This window comes from Malaclemys terrapin, chromosome 2, assembly GCF_027887155.1.
Source record: "Malaclemys terrapin pileata isolate rMalTer1 chromosome 2, rMalTer1.hap1, whole genome shotgun sequence".
Taxonomy (NCBI): domain Eukaryota; kingdom Metazoa; phylum Chordata; order Testudines; family Emydidae; genus Malaclemys; species Malaclemys terrapin.
This window is the reverse complement of record NC_071506.1, coordinates 134,181,630-134,204,565: the sequence shown is the minus strand read 5'-3', so window position 1 is coordinate 134,204,565 and position 22,936 is coordinate 134,181,630. Positions and strand designations below refer to the sequence as shown.

Genomic DNA, 22,936 nt, shown 5'->3' with positions numbered 1-22,936 from the left:
TAGGTTGCCTATCCCTGCCCTAATTCAACACATATTCAACCCCAGAGCTGCATGTAGACCAGTTTTGCAGACCCTCCCTCAGGGCACGAGCCAGCCAGGCTTCTAATTCCTATTGAAATCAATGGGAGTAAGGCACCCAAATACCTTTAAAAACAAGGCTCTAAATGACTTGTCCAAAGTCACAGTTCTGTGCCAGAGCTGCCCCTCTGTCAAGCCCTAGTGTCCTAACCACTAGATCGTCCCTTCTCAATTCCTAAATCGCAGGCCAAATCCTCAGCTACTGTACATTGGACTCCAATGGAGCCATGCTGAGGATCTGGCCCTCCAGCTGGATTTTTTTGAATGGCTAGATAGCAGCTGCCTGTTTGACTACCAAGGGCCCAATCCTGCGTGGCGCTGAGTACTTGAAGCAGTCCTGGGCGTCTGTGAGAGAAGAGAGTGCTGAGCACTCCCCCAGTGACACCTTCAGCGCCTGGGACTGCAAGTTTCTACTTTAAATCAAAGCCACACTGTGGCTCCTGAAACAAGTTTTCCAAAACAGCAGGCAAGTAATTATTTAGCTGACCAGGGCTTTTGGTATTCGAAGCCCTCCCAGTATTGAGTGAAGATCCCAGTGACAAACAAGGCTGAAGGAGAAAGAAGAACTAGAAACCCCCACCGTGGATTTTATTATTACTACTATTATTGTTACCGTTTTGGAAGTCAGTTCAGCTTCTGGCTCCTTCTCCACAATAACCTGAGACTTGCTAATACTCCAATCCTTCCGCTTGAATTTGTTAATCCGGTTATCGGCGTCTTCCTTGACAGGCAGCTCTTCAGCCTTGGAGGTCGTCGACAGCCTTCTCTCCAAGAGAGGCTCGAGAATGGATCTGCAGTCAGGACAGAGACAAAGCAAGAAGCATTAGCCCTTTAGTGAGAAGGCCATCACTTTTTAGTGTGCACGAGGGTAATTGTGCAAAAGTGAGTTAGGAGCACAAGACTTTCAAAGGGACTTGTGCGCTTAAGTTATTTGGGCACCTTAGAAATTGCACTGTATTGTGCATTGAAGGAAGTGTTGTCCAGTGAATAAGTCCCTGGCCTGAGAGTCAGGAAAACCTGTGGGTCTCTTCCTAGCTTTGTCACTGATCTGCTCTGTGACCGCGGGCAAGGCATCTAGGCCCTGCGGTAACACAGCTGCAAATGCGTACGCGGAACGGTAACATCAGGAAAGGATTGCAATTCCCTTCCGTACCGTTTTCCAGCTGGAAACACGGCAGCTGAGCTAGCACCATCTGACCATCTAACTCTCTGCAGGCCACAATTTGGGAACCATTGGACTACAGACCTCATACAATGTTTATCTCTCTGTCTTCCAGGGTTCAGTGATTCTCTTAGGAGAACAGAAATGCTGTGGTTTCACTGTAATATTACCCACATCATTTGGCAGAATTACAGATAGGGTACACCAGACTGGGACTCAGGAGACCTGGGTTCAATGCCCAGCTCTGCCACTAGCTTGCTGGGTGACTGTGGATAAATCTCTCCCCCGCTCTGTGCCTCAGTTTCCCATCTGTAAAATGGGGATAATGACATTGATCCCCATTCTAACGCCCTTTGAGATCTACTGATGAAAAGTGCTCTGTAAGACCTAAGTATTATTATTTGCTGGTTAGATGAAACTTCGTTTTAAAAGCAAAAGAAAGTTACAAAGCCGCATCCCTTGAGAAGGGGATATTAAAATAACCTCCAAGAGCAAAAGTGAATCCCACTCCCCATAAATGTCTGACATTTTTGAAAGGGCCAGTCACTAACCCGTCAGATCCTGGCCTGGAGGAGGTGCTGTCAGATGAGGTGGAGGACGTAGATACCACAGAGGAAGTCACAGAGGTGACAGACAGCCGTCTCAGCGTGGAAGACATGATGTAGGGCAATACCACCGAGCCTGACCTGCTCTGCTTCCTCTCCGTCAGGGAGGAAGGCTGCAGACGATATTAAATAAAAGCTGTGAGGAGCAGGGAAATGCTGCTCACAAGGGGCGGGTAACTCGGGGCTGTTTCTTTAAGACACTGCACTAAATGAACAAATCATGTTTACCAGAGTTATCACACCATAGAGCTTCTCTACTTTCTTCTTCAGCTCTTTGAAGCACGTTGTCAGTCTGTCATGCAGGGGCTTCAGCTGCTCAGTCAGTTTCTCACCATGAATCCTAATCCCTTCAGCCAGCAAAGGCATCTAAAAGAAGGCGCAAAATACTATGAACTAATGCTATCAGCAAGAAAGCAAGCAAGCAAATCAATTCTCATGCTCCAGAGTGCAAGCTGAGTGCTGCAGGGGTTGAGAAGGCATTTCTCTCTCTTTCCTTCCAAATCCCCTATGTTCACACTATCGTGTATGTGTGTAGCATGGGGTATGTAAAGTGTGGGGAGAGCACTCAGTCTCCAAAGCAATACAACTGTAAAGTAGCTTTAACCTGGCTTCATTACATGGAAATATATGGGAGCAAGTTGGCATCCTACTGCAATGGAATTTTCATTACAACTTCCTTATCTATTTTCATTGTTATATACTGAGCAGGGCAGGCTGCATGACTTTTCAACGGTCAGAATTATGAAGAAAAAAAAAAGGTGGGGTAAAGAAGCGAAATACATAAATAATAAAAAGGAAAAGGGGATGAGCAACTGTTTAGGGTAGTGAGAAAAATCTACCCATCATATTTCAGAATAATAGTCCAAAGCACTACAGTACTGTTCAGAGGAAAACAAAATTTAACAGCATTTTCTACAATACAGGTACAATACTTGATATTTTTTCATCTAGTTTTAAAATTCAGTTCTGACCTACTTCAGTCTATTTTTATATTATATACATGTATTTGTATTCTGCGTTCTGTTAACTGGACTGGATGTACAGGTATTTGTAGGCCTAGCCATGTGGTTCTAATCAAGGCTAAATTTCCACTAGGGTCTAGAGGAAGTTAGCTTGTGCCACAGTACGACTGCAGTGTTTTGGACCACTAAATAAGAATAGCATAGAACTTTTTCAAATAAGGGACTATTGTATAGGCATTGCAACTGTGTTCTTATAACACTTCTCTTCTTTGTGTTGTTCCAAAATATTGTATCAACATCTCTCACACACACATACAATGTGGCAATTCTCCCTCCCTCTCTCTCCCCCTCCCAATATGGTACCTGTAAGGCAATTAATTGCTTAAGTAGTTCAATTTGATCTTGATCTTCAGGATGTTCTTGGATATACTTCTCCGTAAAAAAGGCCTGACAGCAAAGAGGAAAGCACAAGGCATAAAAACATTATATTTTCTTTATAGCTGGCTTTTACCCTGAAGAACGCCAGTAGCAAGCAACAAAGATCTGTTTCAGACCAACCAGTTTAAGACACGGAGTCCTGTGGTACCTTATAGACTAACAGACGTATTGGAGCATAAGCTTTCGTGGGTGAATACCCACTTCGTCACCCACTTATGCTCCAATATGTCTGTTAGTCTATAAGGTGCCACAGGACTCTCTGTCACTTTTTACAGATCCAGACTAACACAGCTACCCCTCTGAAGTTTAAGACAGGGTCCTTACCCTTAGTGAAATACTTTCTTTCAATAAGATTCCCAGGTCTCTTAACTAGTGTGATGTTACAGATGATAGAACTTTCTTCTTCTTCTTCTTCTTTTTAAATATAAATTAAGAGCTAAGATTTTTTCTCTCAAAAACTGTAAGAAAAATGCTTTTTTTCCCCCTCAAGTGTTTTCCCACTTTTTCTCCACTGAAATTTGCTAAAGTACAACCACTTGGTTTAATATTTTTGATTTTCAAGATTTCAGTTGGAAAAATAAAAAAGGTAATACATTAGCACAAAAATGTCATTGATTTCCCCTTTTTTCCCCCTCAGCATTTGACCTGCGCTATGTGCAACATTAATATCCAGAGTAACGTCCGTTCACCTGACCTACCACCCAAAAGGCAGAATACTCCAAAACAATCCTCATCTCAGTAACAAAGTCTCTTCAAATTCCAACATACAAGCAACAAAGTACACCCATGCAATCCCTCAAAGTTGTATCCAAACGCACAATTTTAAATTCCAACCTCAAAAAGGTTAATAAGTCACCCTTGTGCCTGGGGTATCCTACGCTGAGGAATCCAAGTGCACATGTGGAACTGATTCCCCAGCAGAGCAATTATATGGGGTTTTGTTATGGAAGCAACAGTAGCAATTCCACAGTTAAGACTGTATTGAGCCTTCCACTAAGGCCCCTGGTTCAGTAAAACACCTGTAACTCAAGAAAGCACTTAAGTATGTGCTTAGCTTTAACCACATGCTGAAGCCAATGGAATTTAAGTTCATGCTTAAAGATAAGCATGTTCTTATGTCATTTCCTGATCTGGATCCTTAAAACAGGACTAAAATCCCACCAATTCACATGGTTTGTGTCTGAATGTAGTCTCAAACTTCCCTACAATCACAGTTCACAGGATAAGTAATGTTTAAGAACATTTTCCAGGTAAAATACTTGTTAGCTTTCCATCCACTTTTAAAATAGCATTCTGTTAACTGGATTTTATGTACAGGTGTTTGTGGGCCAATGGAGTATGGTTCTACAAAGCCTAAACTCCCACTGAGGTCAACAGCTGAGTAGCCTGAGAGAGAACTGCAGGGCTGGGCCCAAAGTACTTTTCTTGGAAGAGTTTAATTATTAGAGGAAGAAAGCACGCCCATGGTACAATGGAGACTTTTGGCTTCCAGCTACAATGACTCAATTAAAGCTCAGGATTCAGGCCGCCCACAAATGCCAAACTCTCTCTCTGCTGATCCTTAGTTGAAGTAGGAAAATATGAACCAGTTGTGAGTATTTCCAGATGTGGTTACAAATACCTAGAGTTTCCTTGTTTTAAATGCTTTCCCATTTTCATAATTCTAAACTTTACGTCAACTTTAATTCATAAAATGGGAAAATACTTAGTCAAATTCATCCTTGGTGGAGTGTGCACGCTATGGAATCAGGGGATTCACACCAGGGTTAAATCTGACATAAGTCCCTTTAATGTTTGTGGCTCATTTTGTTTGATCATGACACCTTTTAAAAATCAAACACGTTTCCAGCATCACACACTGAAGCTATGAAAACCACCATTACATTTCATGCCAGAGATGGCATTATTCAGGACTCTGCAATGTGGCCAGAGACCGGAGTAATAAATGTCTTCAGCTCAGCATAATTAACAAGGGAGATATATACCATGCCAAAAAAAGGCACAAACTGCGAAGGGACATATTGTGTTTTCATTCTGATTCGACTGCTCTTTGCTGTCACGCTATCAAGACAAAATATATATTGACACTAGACAGTGATTATAAAAAAAATCCCTGTCTTCCTATCATCACTTTACATTATTAAAACTGAGACATAATTTACTTTTATCTATGTCTACTCTACTCTATATTGCTGTAGCGTAGGTGCTTTCTGTATTGATAGAAGGGGTTTTTCCATTGATGTAGTTGATCCACCTTTCCAAAAGGTGGTAGCTAAGTTGATGGAAGAATTCTTCTATCAACCTAGCTGTCTCTACACCAGGGATTAGGTTGACCTAATTACGGAATGAAGATTTTCACAGCCCTGAGCACCATAGCTAAGTCATTCTAATTTTTAAGGATAGACCTACACCACACACACTTATCTGGTCTCCATCACCACAGCACCTCACTATCTTTTATGTATTTATCCTCGCAACATCCCTGTGATGTAGGGAAGTATCGTTGTTCCCATTATACAGATGGAGAACTGAGGCACAGAGCAACTATGTGATTTGCCCAAGTTTGTGGCAGAGAAGGGGACTGAACCCATTTCTCTCCATTCCCAGACTAGCACCCTAACCACAGGACCATCCTTCCTCTGCTTTCCTTTGTTCTTTCTATTGTTCTTAGAATCTAAACAGATTAGAACAGTGGTGAGAGAAAGAAAAGAAGTAGTAGTATCCTCATTTTACAGATGGGCAATTTAGGCATTGAAAGATTAAGGGCCAGATTTTTAAAAGCTACTTGGGCACCCACTTTTGAAAATCCTGTTAAGCACCTAAATGCCTTTAGCGACTTGCCCAAAGGCTGTGTAGTAGCTAGGAATTAAACCCAGAGCCCCAGGTCAGTGCTTTAGCTGCAAGATCATCCTTCCGAAGTCAACACCTTAGACAAGAGATGAGCCCTACAGGGAGCCAGCTGACCTTTTCATAGTTGGTGTATCCCCCCATGACTGCAGGGTCCACAATGCCATTCAACAGCATGGAGAGCGGGTGCACAGGCAGGGCCCGGTCCCAGGCGTGCTGTTGGACGCTGTTGCTGATCTTCTCATTGGTCAGCTCCATGGTTTCGATGGCATTCTTCAAAGGGCTGATCTCCTCCTGAACGGTAACAAAGAGAAGACTGAGAAATCCCTCGCTGACCCTCTCCAGAAACTCCCGCCATCCTGCCCATGAATTTTCGCACATCCTAGCACAGGGCTGGGCCTCAAACCAAGAGCAGGGGAAGAGCAGAGCAGAAAAGAGGATTCCGAGCGGCTTCCTGATCCAATTCTGCTGCTAGAATGGGAGGTTGGTACAAGTACCACCTCCCTTCCAGTCCTGCAGGAGTTGGAGATTGGGCAGCAGCTTTCCCCCCTTCCTTTCTATGTGTGTCCTGCTGTCAATGGGAGAGCAGAGATCAGTCATTCAGAGTTATTTCCTCCTGATCTGATGCTACTGCCAGTAGGGGCGATGAGGATCAAGCTGCGTGTGTCTCCCACTCAAGCCCTGCAATACCATTGCTGGAGTGGGAGATTAGGCAGCAGCTCTCCCCACCCTGTGGGATCTGCTGCCAGGGTATGTTGGAGAGAGGGGACGATCAGGATAACCTGTGTGTTCTCAAGTCAGTCTAGAACCACGGGGCCCCCGAAAGAGCAGGAGACCCAACAACTGTTTCTGTCTAAGACTGTCCCCTGCCCCATGTAGCTTTCAACTTGCCAGAGAGGGACAAATGTGTGATAATGCGCAATGAAGGCACGAAGTGCTGGACACATTAAAAAACAGCCCGGAACCTGACACACAGAGGGTTCATGCTTTCTACTTGTACAGGGGCCCCATTCACCATATCTTTAAGAAAGACCGTTTCTCATGCCAATAACCTACAGAAATCTGGGACTGGACCCAAATTCAGCAATGCACTTAAATGTGTGGTTAACTTGAAGCACTTATTTAAATCACCATGATTTCAATGGGACTGAAGCACACAAAACGTGTTTTTGGTGAACTGGGCCCTTCCCTACCACTATGCGCCGTGGGTTTGAAATAGCACTGTACAATTATCCCGGGACTTATTTTGCGTTTGGTGGGGTTCCCTTTTTCACTGTTCAAATAGCCAGGTGCATTATAAAAGGTAGGGGGGTTGCCTTCCTGTGTAATATGAGGTGTTGGCCATTGCGGGAGTCAGCACATCAGACACGATGGGCCAAAGGTCTGATCCAGCCTGGCAAAAGCCTAATGTTGACCAGATATTGACATGTCAAGTCCCTTTACTGGAATCCACCTCTTCCAACGACTCACCATTGTAATCTGTTTGGCTTCAAACCACTTGAGGATGCCTGGGAATGTGTAGGCGGTTGTGTAAGTCGTTCTTTCAATCCACATGGTCTGGTCGGGGAATTAAAAAGGCCAAGTCATAAGGAAAACATTGCAATTCAACTCCCACATGTTTTAGGGCTCAAAGCCAGGCTTCCAGCACCTCTAGACCTACTGGGCTGATTTAATGACTTCCACGTGATCATGACAGGTCAACAACAGGGCTAGAACCCAGGCCGTTCAGCAGCAAAGCACAGCCTCCTACCATTAAAGCTAACGGAGTAAGTCCATTAGCTAGTAGCAATAATAGGTTGTTATCCTCTATGTGGACCAGCCCCTAGAGGGGGATACAACACATTGAGGCAATGCGTGACATTGAGCATAGCCACTACATAGCAGCAACAGCTCTTCTCAAAAGCAACAGAAATAGATGCAAACATGCTACACTCAGGCTCCATAAACTACTGAAATTCCCACCTCCATTGCTGGATTAAATTCAAAGTGCTGATGCTTTATTATGGGTTTGGGTCTGACTCCCTCATACATAATCACACCCACCACAAACTCCAATCACACATTTGCACTCCACAGGGATGCTGCTGGAGTCCCATCTTGGGCTACTGGGTAAGAGAATTCCAAGTGGTAGGACCCCCAGCTCCGTGTTCATTTCACGGTACCAGGCCCAGCTCTTGGTTTCTCCCACATTTAAATAATCAAATCCCATTGCTACAACTGGGGAGATGAGGAACACGTTCTAGATCTGTTGATTTTCATATCACTGTTTGGTGCTTAGATAGGTACCAAGGTGACAGGGCCCTTTGAAAGGAAGAGAAAGGCAATGCACAAAGAGAAATTGCCCCACTGCTTAAAGAATCGAGGCGTTTTGAACAGAAAGTGAAGGACTCACCGCAAATTCATTCTCCGGATCTTTTTCTCCTTTCCTAAATGGCCGGGAATGTGTGAACTGCTGCACCTCATTGGCTCTGTAGTAGCTAAGGAAGGACACAATAAATGGTGGGGTTTCTCCTCCTCCTTTTGTTCTTTTCCAAAAATAGCTATGTTGAAACATGGTTGTGGCCCAGCCATGGTCTACAATTTATTCTCCCCGTGCACACTGCAAAAAGCCACATTCTACCTGTACCTTAGCCCCAGAGAGATGAGGATCAAGCTGTGAGTATCCTCTATTCTGCCCTGCAATGCCATTACTGGTCAGGAGATTAAGTAGCAGCTCTCCCCACCAGGTGGGTCCTGCTGCCAAGGTGGGGGTGGAAGTCCTGTGCCTACCAGATTTAAAACACAGCTCTTACAGGCATAGGTGCCAACTTCTCCTAACACCGGTGGGTGCTCATGCCCCCCCGCCCGGACTCCACCCCTTCCCCGCCCCCATTCCAACCCCTTCCCCAAAGTCCCCGCCCCAAATCCGCCCCCTTACTGCCCCTATTGGGCCCCTTCCCCAAATCCCCGCCCCTTCCCTGCCTCCTCTTCTGAGCACACTGCGTTCCCGCTCCTCCCCCCTCCCTCCCACAGCTTGTTATGCCACGGAACAGCTGATTTGTGGTGGCAAGCATGGGAGGAAAAGCGGGGACGTGGCGCGCTCAGGGGCGGAGGTGAGCTGGGGAGGAGCTTGGCTGCCGGTGGGTGCAGAGCACCCACCAATTTTTCCCCGTGGGTGCTCCAGCTCCGGAGCACCAATGGAGTCGGCACCTATGCTTACATGTTTGTAAACACAATCTTCTGGCCTATGTGGGCAGGACAACTCCTCACCCCCCCCCCCCATTATATCACAACTATATAGTAATCAAGGAACTTTGGAATTCCCACTTGTCCTGCAGGATGAATGCCACTAGCTACCACTGGGGTTCCTGTAGGAGACCAAGACCCTCTCTTGCTACAATTCTGCCAATAACCAGTTGTGTAACCTTGGGCAAGTCACTTTACCTCCCTGTCTCTGTTTCCCCTTCCATCCTCTCTCTTCATCTTGTTTATTTAGAATACAAACTTTTTAGGGCAGGGACCATCTCTCACTGTACAGCATGTAGAACAATAGGCACCCAATTTCAACTGAAACCACTAGGGGCTATGGTAATACAATAAATAAAATAATAGGGCAGCTAGGACTGGAAGGCTTTGGGGCTGTACACAGCCATGTTTAAACATGGTTAGTTTAGAACCAGCGGCGAGTGAATTCATACAGGGGGATTATGCTGGCTGAGCTCAGGGAAACGCAATGAACTCCATTAAAAACTCAACATTCATCTCTTCCCCAGATACCTATGCTTTGAAATGGAAATATTCTGGCATCATAATCACTGGCCAGTGGCAAATGTGGAGCTTTTAAGTTTTCCACGCTTATGTCTAGGAAAACCACAGCTCAGGCGGCTAAATTGGGGTTGGTGCCCTTGATAACCCCCTCAGCTTTCCTAAGAGAGAACAAGAAAAGGAAAGGAAGTTACTTTAAGATCTGCTCCGGAACAGGCTTGTCTTTATAGTTGGGTGGCAGGTTCATCACAGGCTTCACTATAAAGCACTGCACATCTGAGATGTTCCTGTTAAGGATGGAAAACGCCAGGATATCTGCGGGGAGAATAAAAGAAGGAAGGGAAAATCCTTCTCGTTTTCTTCAGTGTCAGATTTCTGAACAAGCCGCGTGTCCCCTGCACTGTTGTCATGACATTTAAAGAATGTATACTGTTCATTAACAAGACCTAGTGTATTAGCGTGTGCGCGCATCACCCTCTAAGAACTGGTACACAAAGAGCCGAAGGAATCTGCCGCTACTACCGCCAGCTAATGGAGTTTCCCTTGAGTGTTACAGACATGTGCTTTGGAGATACAGAGTTTGTCTACAGTTCGGCTGGGAGTGAGCTTCCCAGCCTGGGTAGACAGACTTGTGGCAGTGGCACTCAAGCGATGGTGCTAAAAATAGCAGTGTGGACATTGTGGCTCGGGCTGGAGCTCAGGCTCTCAAGCCCAACCCACCCCCTGGGAGCTCCAGCCCAAGCTGCAACAGCCACACTGCTACTTTTAGCATGATAGCTTGATCTCTCCTAATAAGAGATTGTGTCCACCTGGGCCAGGAGGCGCGCTCTGAGCTGCAGTGTAGACTTACTCTAAGAGTACAGGCTTCTAGTCCCAACTCCATAGAGGCATGTGTGTTTTGGAGGAGAGTGGGGTGTTACATACTTACTTCAAGACCTTGTAGTACAGGGGTAGGCAACCTATGGCATGTGTGCCAAAGGCGGCACGCGAGCTGATTTTCAGTGGCACTCACACTGTCCGGGTCCTGGCCACCAGCCTGGAGGGCTCTGCATTTTAATTTAATTTTAAATGAAGCATCTTAAATACTTTAAAAACCTTATTTACTTTACATACAACAATAGTTGAGTTATGTATTATAGACTTATAGAAAGAGACCTTCTAAAAACATTAAAACGTATGACTGGCACGTGAAACCTTAAATTAGAGTGAATAAATGAAGACGCGGCACACCACTTCTGAAAGGTTGCCGACCCATGTAGAACATTGAACAATAAGGAGCCCACTTCAAAGCTCTCAGCCAGAAAACAGACTTTGATAAAGCTACCTAACAAACGTAGGCTGTTTTTTTCTTAAATCACTGAAGAGGTGTTTCTAACCCCAGCTCTTGCACTGGTGAGCTATGATAGAGATTAAATAAATAATAATACCGTGGTCTACAATAGTGGTCTAAAACACAACACTTTATATTAGTGTTACTGCAGTATTTGGGGCCATTGTTCTGTTCTACTGAAGACACCCCAAAAGTAAAACCCTGAATGAAAAGGAAGACACACACAACCTGGTCCAGTCATCTAATATTGCTGTTGATCAGCTGCTTCGCTGCTCCCCAGAATTGGCTGCATTTCAACGGTGGTTGATTTAATTCCCTATATATTCCTTATCTCACTGAGGCGTTGCAAGGTTTAATGAACGTCTGCAACACACCGAGTTCCTTTCGTGAAACAACCATAAAAGGGCAAGATGTTATTTTATTGGAGAGAGAGAGAGAGAGAGAGAGAGAGAGAGAGAGAGAGAGGGGTGATATGGCTTCTGTTAAAAATTTTAAAGGGCCTGAAAGAAACAGGATTTAAAATATAATAATAAAAAAAGCTTGACATTGAACTACCCACAGAATCATCAACCTGTCTGTGGTAACAGTGTACTTGGAGCAATAGTACTGCCTGTCCTTTCAAATGGATTTAATAAGAGCCAGAAATGGACCTATACCAGATCCAAACAATGCAGCTGCTCCTTCTTATAATGGACCAAGCCAAAGCCCTGCACCCAAACATCCCCGAACTTTGGGAAGAGTTCACATCTGCATCCACGTTGTGCAGCTCAGGCCTATCCCTGGCCAAAATGTTAATGCAAACACAAACAGATGCAAAGGAAACAGCTGAAACAGCAGAAATGAAGGAAGCAATTTTGATACCAAGTTTGGTCTTGAATGAATTTTTTTAAGTGGATAGCTGGCCGGGTTGATGTGTGCAGGCGAAGCTGCCTGAGCTCTGTCTTTGCTGTGGAGAACTTCACAGATTTTTAAGGACAGAAGGAAGCATCGGTCTGACTTCCTGTCTGACAAAGGCCAGAGAATTTCATTAAGCTATCTCTGCGCTGAGCCCAGTAATTTGTGTTTGACTAAAACACAACTTCCAGAAAGGCATCTGGGTCTTGAAAACACCAAGAGAATCCACCACTTCCCTTGGGCATTTGTTAATCACCCTTACAGTTAGCAAAGAGAAGTCTTGAGCCTGATTCTCCACTCTGTCACACCAGTTTTATGCTGCTGTTGTTCACTGAATTACTCCAGCATAAAGAGAGGCGGAGAATCAGAAATCAATCTCTGGGGCTATGAACCTGGCACCTTTCATCAGCACTTATAATGATTATAAAAATTAAAAGTAAAAGTATCAATTTCTGGGAGGAAATAATCAGATTCCTCATGACTGCCAATAAATTGCACTGTCCAGAAGAGATGAGATATGGCACCTCTTTGTACCCCACTTTCACCCCTTGTATGCCAGAAATGGATCAGACCCATGGTCCATCTAGCCCAGTGTCTTGTCTCCAATAGTGGGCAGCGCCACTTGCTAGGAAGGTGCAAGAAACCCCAGAGTGGGTAGCTGGGGGATAATCTTACCCCCACAGAAGTGTCATCCTAACTTCTGACTGGTTTAAACTCTGAAGCATGAGGTTTTATATCCCTATTCATTTTTTAGCATTGTAATTATTCTATTTCTATGTCATCCATATAGAAGTCTGATCCTTCTTTAAATTTTGCTAAGTCCTTGACCTCAAAGACATACTGTAACAATGAGTTCTGCAGTCTAATTATATGTTGTGCAGAAAAAGTACCAGCATGGCAGATTCTGCCACCTCAAGCAGAGGAAGTAGGGCTTGAATATGTCAAACCAAACAACAGCTAAAAGATACACTGTTTAGGGGAAGACTTGATCTCCTCTCCTGGAGGGGTAGTGCTGGTCATCTTCTCAGCGTTTGGAAACTGGGTCAGCAATTTCAGGTTGAAGTCTTCCCGCCGTTCATACTCCTTGCCACGGTAGATAAAGATTTTATTCTGTGGGCAGCAAGAAGAAATGAGAATTAGACGCAACTAGGGGTGCAATCTGGGTGGTTTAAATTTATGCCAAAATGTGTTTTACTCATGAATTCATTGATTAATAGATTAGATGATTACAGTTGTCATCAAATCTGACCTTCTAGTCTGATCACATGCATAATATAGGCTGGAGAACCTCACCCACTAATCCCTCCATCACACATGGTCTAGTGGATAAACTACTCCCCAAAAGCTTAGGTGACCATGGTTCAAGCCAGGGAATTTCAGATTGACACATCTGGAGACTTTCTGATTAACTAGATTTGATAGACATCAGCAGGACAAGCTTCCCCAACAGAGCTTGGCATGTCTCAGCTGGAGGGAACCCTTTAAAGGTAAGAAAGCATGTGCAAGTCCATGATCCATTCCATCTCTAGCCTCTCGCAGACACTGCTGACCACGTGGCCAACTGTCTCAGTGGTTCTGCAATGTGGCCATTAAGTCCTGGACTGACACCAACTCATTACACACAGGCCACCAGTGATGACTTTTGATCAACGAGCTGGATTCAAAGTGGTGACCTAGAAATGAAAGTCTCCCATTGGCAATACCCTATGCCGTCCAGTTCCACCCCAGGTAATTGGTATTAATAAGCTTGGTTTCCATTTAGGGCAAATAGCTTCAAAGGCATCCCAGTGTGAAATGTAAATGTTTGTGTCAACCACCCCACTTCTCTTTTTAAAATACATTGGCTGGAACATTTCAGAGCACGTTGCACCCTGCGCCTCTGACTCATGGTGGCTGGCTTTACAAATGATAGCCAGTGCGGATCCAGCACTAATGCAACCCTGAACATAGGCGCCGACTCCATGGGTGCTCCGGGGCTGGAGCACCCATGGGGAAAAATTAGCGGGTGCTCTGCACCCACCGGCAGCCAAGCTCCCTCCGCCGCCTCCTTGCCGCCCCATCCTTCCTAGAGTGTGCCATGTCCCTGCTCCTCCCTCCCACCGCTTCCCACCACCCCGCCACTTAACAGCTGTTTGGCGGCTCTTTGGACTTTCCGGGAGGGAGTGGGGGGAGCGGGGACATGGCACGCTCAGGGGAGGAGGTGGAGAAAAGGCAGGGACTTGGGGGAAGGGGGTGGAATGGGGGTGGGGCGAGGGCAGTGCAGGGGCGAGAAGAGGCGGAGCCGGGGCGGGGGTCGAGCACCCACTGGGCAAAGGGGAAGTAGGCGCCTATGACCCCGAACAGGAAGCATCTTTGCATTCCAGTGCATCGGGGAGGGACAGAGTCTCACTAACATTCTGAAGTGAAGTGACCCATATCTTTGAATTAGACTGATTCAGTCTGGAGGCACATGGGGTCGATTATTTACAAGATAAAGCCCACTCTCACAATGAAGATCACCAGGATAAGCAGTTAAGACACTGTGGAGAGCACATAAACATATGAAAGATTCCCTCTAAGTCCATATAAGATCACATGAATCACCCAGCAGACTAGGGGCAACAAACTGTCCTGAATTCTCATTTATACTAGAGTAAAGGGGCCTGAGTGTAATTGAGAATTCAGGCCATTTCCATTTAGAGTGAGATTTTCATACCACTTAAGTGATTTAGATGGTCAATTCATAGGCATTTGGCATCAAAATCCTGGAGAAAGCTCTGATATCTCATCTCTAGGGTTTCCTGTAGAACCCTTAACTATAATGTCTGAGCACATGCAGGATTCTTACCCGGAGGAATGAGGGGAAACCCATCCCATAATACCCAACAGCAAAATACTCTGGCTGAGGTCTCATCGCCTTCATAATATTCTCATAAAACTTGGCTCGTTTTTTCTGGGGGAAAAGGAAAAGAAAACCCTTGATGTGTTCTTTTCTGAGCTCACAGAGACATTGTCAGGCATATTTACAAAGTTGTTTTCTCACCCTGTACTGTTAGCAACACGTCTATGAAATATTACTTATACTGTTAAATCCAAAAGAATTGTAAAAAAAACATCAATTTAATGTTTGCTTATCCTGTGTTAGCACTCTTTTGTACTTCACTGACATAGGGACTGGTTTTGGTCATAGTCAATGTCACTTCCTGGTTCTCATGCACTAGATCAATGCTGCAATTTTTGTGACTGCACTGTCTTCACAGATATTACAAAATAAACATGATATGAGGCTGCCCAAACAAAATGGTGTCAAACATCCAGGCATAAGCAGAAGTTGAGCAGGGACACAAACAGCCGCTGGTTATATCTTTGCAGGTTAAAGAAGACAGTAAGCTTTCTGGGACAGGGACCTATCTCTTTGTCCTGTGTAGGCACAATGGGGTCCTGTCCATGAGTGTGGCTTGCCAGATGCTACGGCAAGAATAAGCTAGTGAGATATATAGAAACAGTTTTAAAGTTATGAGCAAAATGTATTATACTTGTACGAAAATGTTAATTTATTAGTGTAAAGGAGGGTAAAACACCTGTATAATTTAAACTATGGTATATTCTGTTCATGTATGTTAATGGCAAAAGAAAGTTTTAAAAAACAGATATGAAAATATTCCTCTTTAATATTAAGCTTTCAAAAAATCTTTAAACAAATAAAAACCGATATTTTGGGCCTGAACTACCCAGCAACGTCCATTTAAACATGCAGCAGCCCAACCCAAGCTAGAAAAAGGGACCTTACCAAAAGGTTACTAAGCCCCTCGTAATCAAAGACTTGGTTCTCGTACATGTCAGCCAACTCTTTGCTTAGCTGGATTGCTTTCTCCCACATCTCCAGGAAAGAAACAAAACAATAATAAAAATTATAAAAGCATGTATTACCTACCATAGGTAAATAAGAAATTTTGCTGACTACACATTGTTTTTTGTTAAAACATCGGCCATTCCAGAGAGCTTCACACCCTACGGACTATATTTCTGACTATGTTCATGATCATTCTATCGCACTTTTCATCTGTAGATCTCAAAGTGATTTACAACCAAGGGTCAGTATCACTAGCCCTGATGGGGAAACAGAGGCACTGAGAGAAGAAGCGACATGCCCAAGGTCAGATAGGAAGACAAAGGAGCCCAGGTCTTCTGATTCATGTCTAGTGGTCCACTGGACCATGCTGCCTCAGGCCTGAGTCTTTTAGCTTCTTACCAATGAGGCATTTTCTTGTAAATATTACTGGTCAAATCCTCTTCTCAGCACACACCCTGAAGATCAGCCACCCGCACTGAAACCACTCTTCCAGGGCAGTTACGCTCACCAGGGGAAGGAATGGGGGAGCCGTCTGTTAAGAATTCAGCTAATGGGAGCTCAGTACAATCGACCAATTTTCCCCCCCACCATTCGAAATTTTGATACAAATGTTCGTCCAGGGAAAAAGAAAAAGACAGACACGACAAACAATGGTAATGACCCCCCACCCCGATAGTCTGCCAGCTCTCGAGTTGAGGATGCTCAGCATAATGCAGGATGAGACCTTTGACTCACAGGGGGGCACTGGATTTTCAAAGGAGTCTAAGGGAGTTAAGTGCCCAATTCCCACTGAAAGTCAATTGAATCCGTTGAAAAAATCCTAGCTTTTTGATTTCTACACAGGCCTATTACATTATCATCTTTCCCTTTCTTTCCAGATCAATTTGTTTGTAAGAGCCACTCAAGCTCTGCAGAGAGACTCACTTTGCCCTTGTCGAAGAAAGAGATGATTTCTTGGTAGAGTTTTTCCTTGAGTTCCTGTTGTGAATAAACATAGTAGCTGTCCCTCTGCAGCAGATGGGGAGCACACGGCTTATCGGACCACTGGGAAAAGGGAAAAACGGTTGAAAACAACTGGCATGTGTTCAGCCAAATGTGAGCGGGTTCAACTCCTGTGGATGTGTCTGAACCAAATTCAGCAGCAATGCAAGGGGAGGTATAAGTTACACTGCAGGAATAAATGGTCAGAAAACAGGAGTAAGACTTTGTCTACACACAAAAGTTACACTGGTTTAACTTAGATCAGTTTAAAAACCAATCAAGGGCTTGGATACACTTGCAGATGTAGAGCACAGAGTTAAACCAGCCTTCAGAGACCGCAGCAGGGAAAATACTGCCATGTGTTTACACTGTCAGCTGCAAGCTCACGGGCATGGCCACATTAGTAGCTCTTGCAACGCCATAAAGAGCAGTGCATTGTGGTAGCTATCCCAGTGTGCAAGTGGCTGCAATGTGCTTTTCAAATGGGGGGATGGGGGGTGGAGTGTGACAGGGAGTGTGTGGTGTGTATGTGGGGGGAGAGACTGTGTTTTGGGGGGGCTGAGAGTGTGTCAGCATGCTGGCTTGTAAGTTCAGTCAGCAGCAGACCTCCCCCCCCGCCACTCACAACAGCAGCATTCCACACTAATGGTTTGCTTTGTCTCATAGCAGATAAGCAGCTGGCTGTCAGAAACGGAGCTTTGAAAGGGGATATCCTCATGCCTGCAGCTGATTTCAAAACAATGACAAGAGTGGCCACTTGACTTCAGGGGATTAAGGGATGTTTCCAGATATCAATCACAGCGCAGTAATGCAACATCCCGTCCATACTGACACCTGGACATTTCAGCCGGGGCACAGCAAGCATTATGCTTCTGATGGAGGTAAATTACCAGGAGCGCTCCAGCTGCAGAGTCCAGGCGCTCTACGTGCCTTGCCAGTGTGGACACCTCAGGAGTTAGGGCGCCCGGGGTTGCTTTAATGTGCTTTAACTTGCAAGTGTAGCCAAGCCCTTAGTTAAACTCGTGCAAACTCCTTTGGGGATGCTCTTATATCAGTTTGAAACTGGTTATACAGGTTAAGCACCTATACATTTACTGATGCAAACTAAATGGACATAAGCGAGGTTTAAATAGATGTAAGAGTGTCCGCACACAAAAGTTGCACTGGTTTAACTAAACTGGTATAAAAATCACACCTTTAGTTAAACCAAAGCAAGTGTGTTTGTGTGTGCATGCGTGTGTGTGGGGGGGGGAAATCAGGCCTACGTGACAAAGTTGTGTAACTTGCATAAACAATTGACATTCAGATGCGTGTGTGAAATGGACATAATTCCTTACCTACACGCAGCACTGCTCCTTGAATTTTAATTTAAGGTATCATTTTAAATGAATCAAAACCCAAATGGCTGTATGGAAGTTCTTATTTCAATTCAAGACAGGATTTTTTCGCACAAGTTCAAGCTAAACAACAAAAAGCCATTCTGAATCCAAAATAAGAGTATCCACACTGAAATTTGCACCAGTTTAATTAAATCAGGGCACATCTGTGTGTAGACAAGGCCTCATTGATACACAAGTAGGAGGAAGGGGGCATGACAGCAAGAGAAATTAACTTTATGATTAAGCGGTACCCTGGATGCCCAATATACTTTATTTTACCCCTGGACCATCTCCAACAGTCCTGGAAAGAAACTCAGCACTGGTGTTGATAGGTGCAACCTGGCACTTTTCTACGCCAGGGTTGAATTCCATACCCACAGAGTGCCCAATTAATGGTAAGTAACACTCATTTTTCACACCAGTGTTCTGATCCTCAACCCCTTAGTCACATGAGCAGTCATACTGAAGCCAATAGGACTACTAAAATAAAAAATCCACTACCCATCAGTGGATCTCAGAGCACTTTGGAAAGGAAGGTCTGTATCATGAAGGTGATCAATTGTTCTCCATGTCCTCCAACCATCAAGCAAGAAGTAACTGGCTCAGTTTGCAGCAAGGGAGATTCAGTTCGGATATTAGGGATGGTCTAGATAATAGTTAGTCCTGCCTTGAGTGCAAGGGACTGGACTAGATGACCTCTCAAGGTCCCTTCCAGTCCCACTAGTCTATGAAAACATTCTAGCTCTAAGGATAGTTAAAAGAACTGGAACAGGGTACCGAGGGAGGCTGTGGAATCTCCGTCATTGTAGGTATTTAAGAACAGATTAGACAAACACTTGTCAGGGATGCACTAGGTATACTTGGTCCTGCTCAGTAGAGGGGGATGGACAAGATGACCAGGTCCCTTCCTGTCCTATGTTTCTATGATCATTATTCCCAGTTTAAAGATGGGGAACAGGCATGCAGAGAAGTGAAGTGTCTTGGTAAAATCACACAGCAGTGATGGAGCTAGTAATAGGACACAAATCTTCTGATTCCCAGTCCAGTGCTCTACCCACTAGACCACACTGCCCAAACAAAGATTTGCAGGATTGCATACCAAGTTACATTACTCTGCTGCTTTCATCACCTACCTGTTTTCTACCCAGTTTATACCTGATGTGCAACTTACAAAACTTTTTGGATCCTTGACAGCCTCTTCAGGTTAAAAAATCACACAGATTTATTATTCTGCATTGTTTGGTCTTCCTTGTCAACCTGAAATTCCCCAAACCCTGTAAAAATACTAAAATTGCCTCTAATGAGTCACCTTAAGGAGTTCTGCGTGGAGAAGCAGAGTGTATGCTGCCTCTGTGAAGTTCTCACAGTCTCTGTGTAGATCCCGGAGTTTATACAGATACCTAGACGAATGAGAAGCAAACGGGGATTTGATCGGAAGGCTCCTGTACTGACACACCCAAAAGCAGTGAGAATAAAACATTTCTATATGCAATTCTGAAGGCAGCCAACTTGCCTGATGTATATGTCCTCCCGTTTCTTCTCCTTATAAAAATTCTGCCAAGAAAATAACAGTGTTATCAAGCTGGTGTAAAAACGACTGAATTCACAGTGCGTCAGGCAAATTACCTTTTTAGGGCTATCAATTTTCGGTACTTATCTGACCTCCATTACCACAGTATCTGAGCACCTCACAATCTTCAAAGTATTCATCCTCACAACACCCTACCTCACTGGGGAAGTGCTATTATCCCTAGATGGGGAACTGAGGCACAGAGAGGCTAAGTGACTTGGCCAAGATCATGCAAGTAATATGTGGCAGATGAATTGAATGTAGATTTCCCAAGTCCTAGGCTAATGGCCTAAGCACCTTCCTCTCTGTAAGACATGTGGGATCTCAGGCACACTTCTGTAACCCATAAAGAGACTGGCAGCTGAGAGAGGGTCAAGAAGCCAAGCTTAAATTCTAACCCCTATCAACTTGGGAGTGATAAGTGCCAGGTGAAGAGTCGTCCCTGAACTAAGGCACATGCAGGGATGAGTCATTCTTGCGATAGGCCCCAGCCAATCCACAAGCCAAGAGCTGGTCAGGTGACTCTCAGAGCACATATATAAGCTTCACAGGACAAACAGCAGCTAAGTCTTCTCAATGTTGCTTCATGACTTAGAACTCTCCTCTGCCTCATCGTGACAGACTCCACAGGTGCAGCCAGCTCCAGCCTCGCTCCAAGACCTACTCCTGCCTTGTTCCAGCCCTGCTCTTGATTCCTGATTCCAGCTCTGACCTTTGGCTGCACCTACTGGGCCTCCCCATCCTCGCCTCGGTTTCTGACAATCAGGAATCCAGGGCTTGCTGTATTATGGAAATGGGGGTTAGCCATGAAATCTGTATCTGAGTTTGGATGACAAACCCCTCTAAAGTTTGCAGCTGCTTGTCGCTGACAGTTTGCTTTGTGCCCAACTTTAGCTAGAAACAGAGTAATAAAGTGGCATATTAGAACATTTCAATCCCTGCAAATAATGTTAGTAAGAACAGATGATCCAGTTCAAATGAGGTTAAGAGACCAACATTTGATCCTGAATCTTTTTTCAAGGTTCAAAACATTTGGTTATCTTCCCTCAACCTATAATTTTCTATGATCACTGCGGTTTCTGAGTACCCAAGCTCTGGTAGAGGTACCATCGGCATAACACGGCTACACATGAGAACTTTTACAGTGGCACGGGTGTATCGGTACAGCTGCACCGCTGTAAGCTTCTAAGTGTAGACATGGCCTAAGGGACCACTATGATCATCTAGTCTGACCTCCTGGATTTGCAGGCTGTAGAATTTCTCCCAAAGGCTTGATTAAAATACGTCTTTTAGAAAGATATTTAATCTGATCTTAAGGATTCCCACCTTTCATGTTCTCCTGTTTTTTCCTGGAGAGTCAGGAATGACTCATTTTTCAGGGTGAATCTCAGGTGCAAGCTAAGCCTGGCACCTGCACTCTGGAAATACCAGGTCTGTCCAATGATTATAATGTTAAAAGCAAGTCAGTCAATTAGCACCAGAGCCCTCCCCCTCCTACCAGCACGTTGACAGTGCAGCTCATACGGTTCTCCTTGCTTTCATCGTGCATGATGGTCCTGTAGTCCAAGAGATTTTCTAGCAGGCTGCTGACCAGCAAAGCAAACACTTCTCCAGAACTCGACAGGTATTTGTGCTTCCGGCAGTGCTCCAGCAGGCTGCAGGCATATCGCCCGAGGAAAGAACAGAGAAATACAGAAGCGAAGAGAGATTCCGTTAAAGTTCTGGACAGTGCTTCTACTGCCAACAGAACTTTATTACCGTCATTCCTAAGTCACTGGGCCAAAAGGCTCTAATGGAGACACATGGAGCTTCATTATAGAGGCTTTTCGCTTCTCTGCTTTGCTCATCAGAAAGCTAGCTGTACAGCACCTAACACAAGGGCTCCCTGATCTCATTTGGAGCCTGTAGGTGCTGCTGTAATGCAAACAACAACAAAAAGTTATACTTTTAAGCCAATCAGTCTGTCTTGGCAGTAGCCAATTCATATTAAGATCATTGTGGGTTGCACTTTCTCTATGTTACTCACTCATCTGAAGTAGCGAATTAGCGTTTCTTAGTGTTCTTCCGAGTGTGTTTCAAACACTTACAGTTTCTCCAGCAAGGCCTTGTATTGCTCGTCCCCTCGGCCCCCTTCCACTTCCTGGTCCAGTTTGGTTATCAACTCATTTTCAAGCTAAAAAAAAAAAAAAACACACACACACAAAAATTCAAAATGGGAACAAATCCTGAGCACTTGGAATGAAGCCCAGATGTTTTTACAGGAGGAATTACTGAATTGTCCCATGATGGGGTACTGATCTAATTGGCCAAACTGGAGGATGATTTTACCCAAGGAAAAGACAGAGAAGACAGGGAAGGAGCCAGGAAATGTGAACAGCTCCCCTGCTCAAACCAGAAGTCACAGGAAATTGATCATCTGAGATATATCTCCCTGATCCTAATGGATGATTCCCTATTCTCTCCTGAGAAAGAGGAAAGCCCCCATCAAGACCCCTGCTAATATGGTGGAGGAGGAAATTTCTTGCCAGCCACAGATTTGATGATCAGGTTGATTTTGTGTCTGTGTGAGCAGGAGTGACCCTGATCAAGCATATAATCCGATTCATACCCGAGGCTACCACTGGTGTTCTTGAAACCAGCATCCCAGTATCACCAGGAGTAAGCATTCAAGCCCCAAGATTCCAGGGTGTGTCTATAACCAGTATTAAACATTCATGCCCCAACATCCCATAGCATTCAAGCAATTCCCATACACTCCAGCAATCCAAGTATATCTCGGGGCAGACAATGCCAAAGGCTGATGACCCAGAGGAAAATAAGATCCCCTCTGAGTATTTAAACTGAGATCCAAGCAGAAAAGGGTTGGTACAGCGCTAAGGGACACATGCATCACATTGTGACAACAGTCTCATGTGTCTGAAAGGCAGAACGCCAAGGAGGCTGCCTCCTGGATGGATGATTTCAAATGTCTCCAGGGAGAGGAACCACCACAGTGTCACTAGAGTGTCCCCTGCCTACTGGCTGTGATGCTAATGACTGGCATCCCCTGAGAAATGTGGGAAGAAAAGTTCTGAGTGGCAGTTGCTGGAGTTGAAGGGATAACTGGGCACTAAG

General features: G+C 44.7%; 1 protein-coding gene across 2 annotated transcripts in view; it reads right to left on the bottom strand.

Annotated features, from left to right (window-relative positions):
* The window catches only part of DOCK5 (dedicator of cytokinesis 5), a 133,725-nt gene that overhangs the window by 9,955 nt on the left and 100,834 nt on the right, over positions 1-22,936 (bottom strand). Inside the window, exons 34-49 of one of the 2 annotated variants that reach the window (XM_054017363.1) lie at positions 21,910-21,995; positions 21,321-21,477; positions 19,766-19,806; positions 19,562-19,652; positions 16,817-16,936; positions 15,830-15,919; positions 14,888-14,992; positions 13,029-13,170; positions 10,031-10,112; positions 8,485-8,569; positions 7,563-7,649; positions 6,210-6,386; positions 3,171-3,254; positions 2,074-2,211; positions 1,792-1,958; positions 692-869 (exon numbers count right to left, since the gene is read on the bottom strand). In XM_054017363.1, coding sequence (XP_053873338.1) covers positions 692-869; positions 1,792-1,958; positions 2,074-2,211; positions 3,171-3,254; positions 6,210-6,386; positions 7,563-7,649; positions 8,485-8,569; positions 10,031-10,112; positions 13,029-13,170; positions 14,888-14,992; positions 15,830-15,919; positions 16,817-16,936; positions 19,562-19,652; positions 19,766-19,806; positions 21,321-21,477; positions 21,910-21,995 — 1,830 coding nt within the window. Of the gene's footprint in view, positions 1-691; positions 870-1,791; positions 1,959-2,073; positions 2,212-3,170; positions 3,255-6,209; positions 6,387-7,562; positions 7,650-8,484; positions 8,570-10,030; positions 10,113-13,028; positions 13,171-14,887; positions 14,993-15,829; positions 15,920-16,816; positions 16,937-19,561; positions 19,653-19,765; positions 19,807-21,320; positions 21,478-21,909; positions 21,996-22,936 lie in introns of those variants that run through there. The other variant, XM_054017364.1, reaches the window with a different exon arrangement.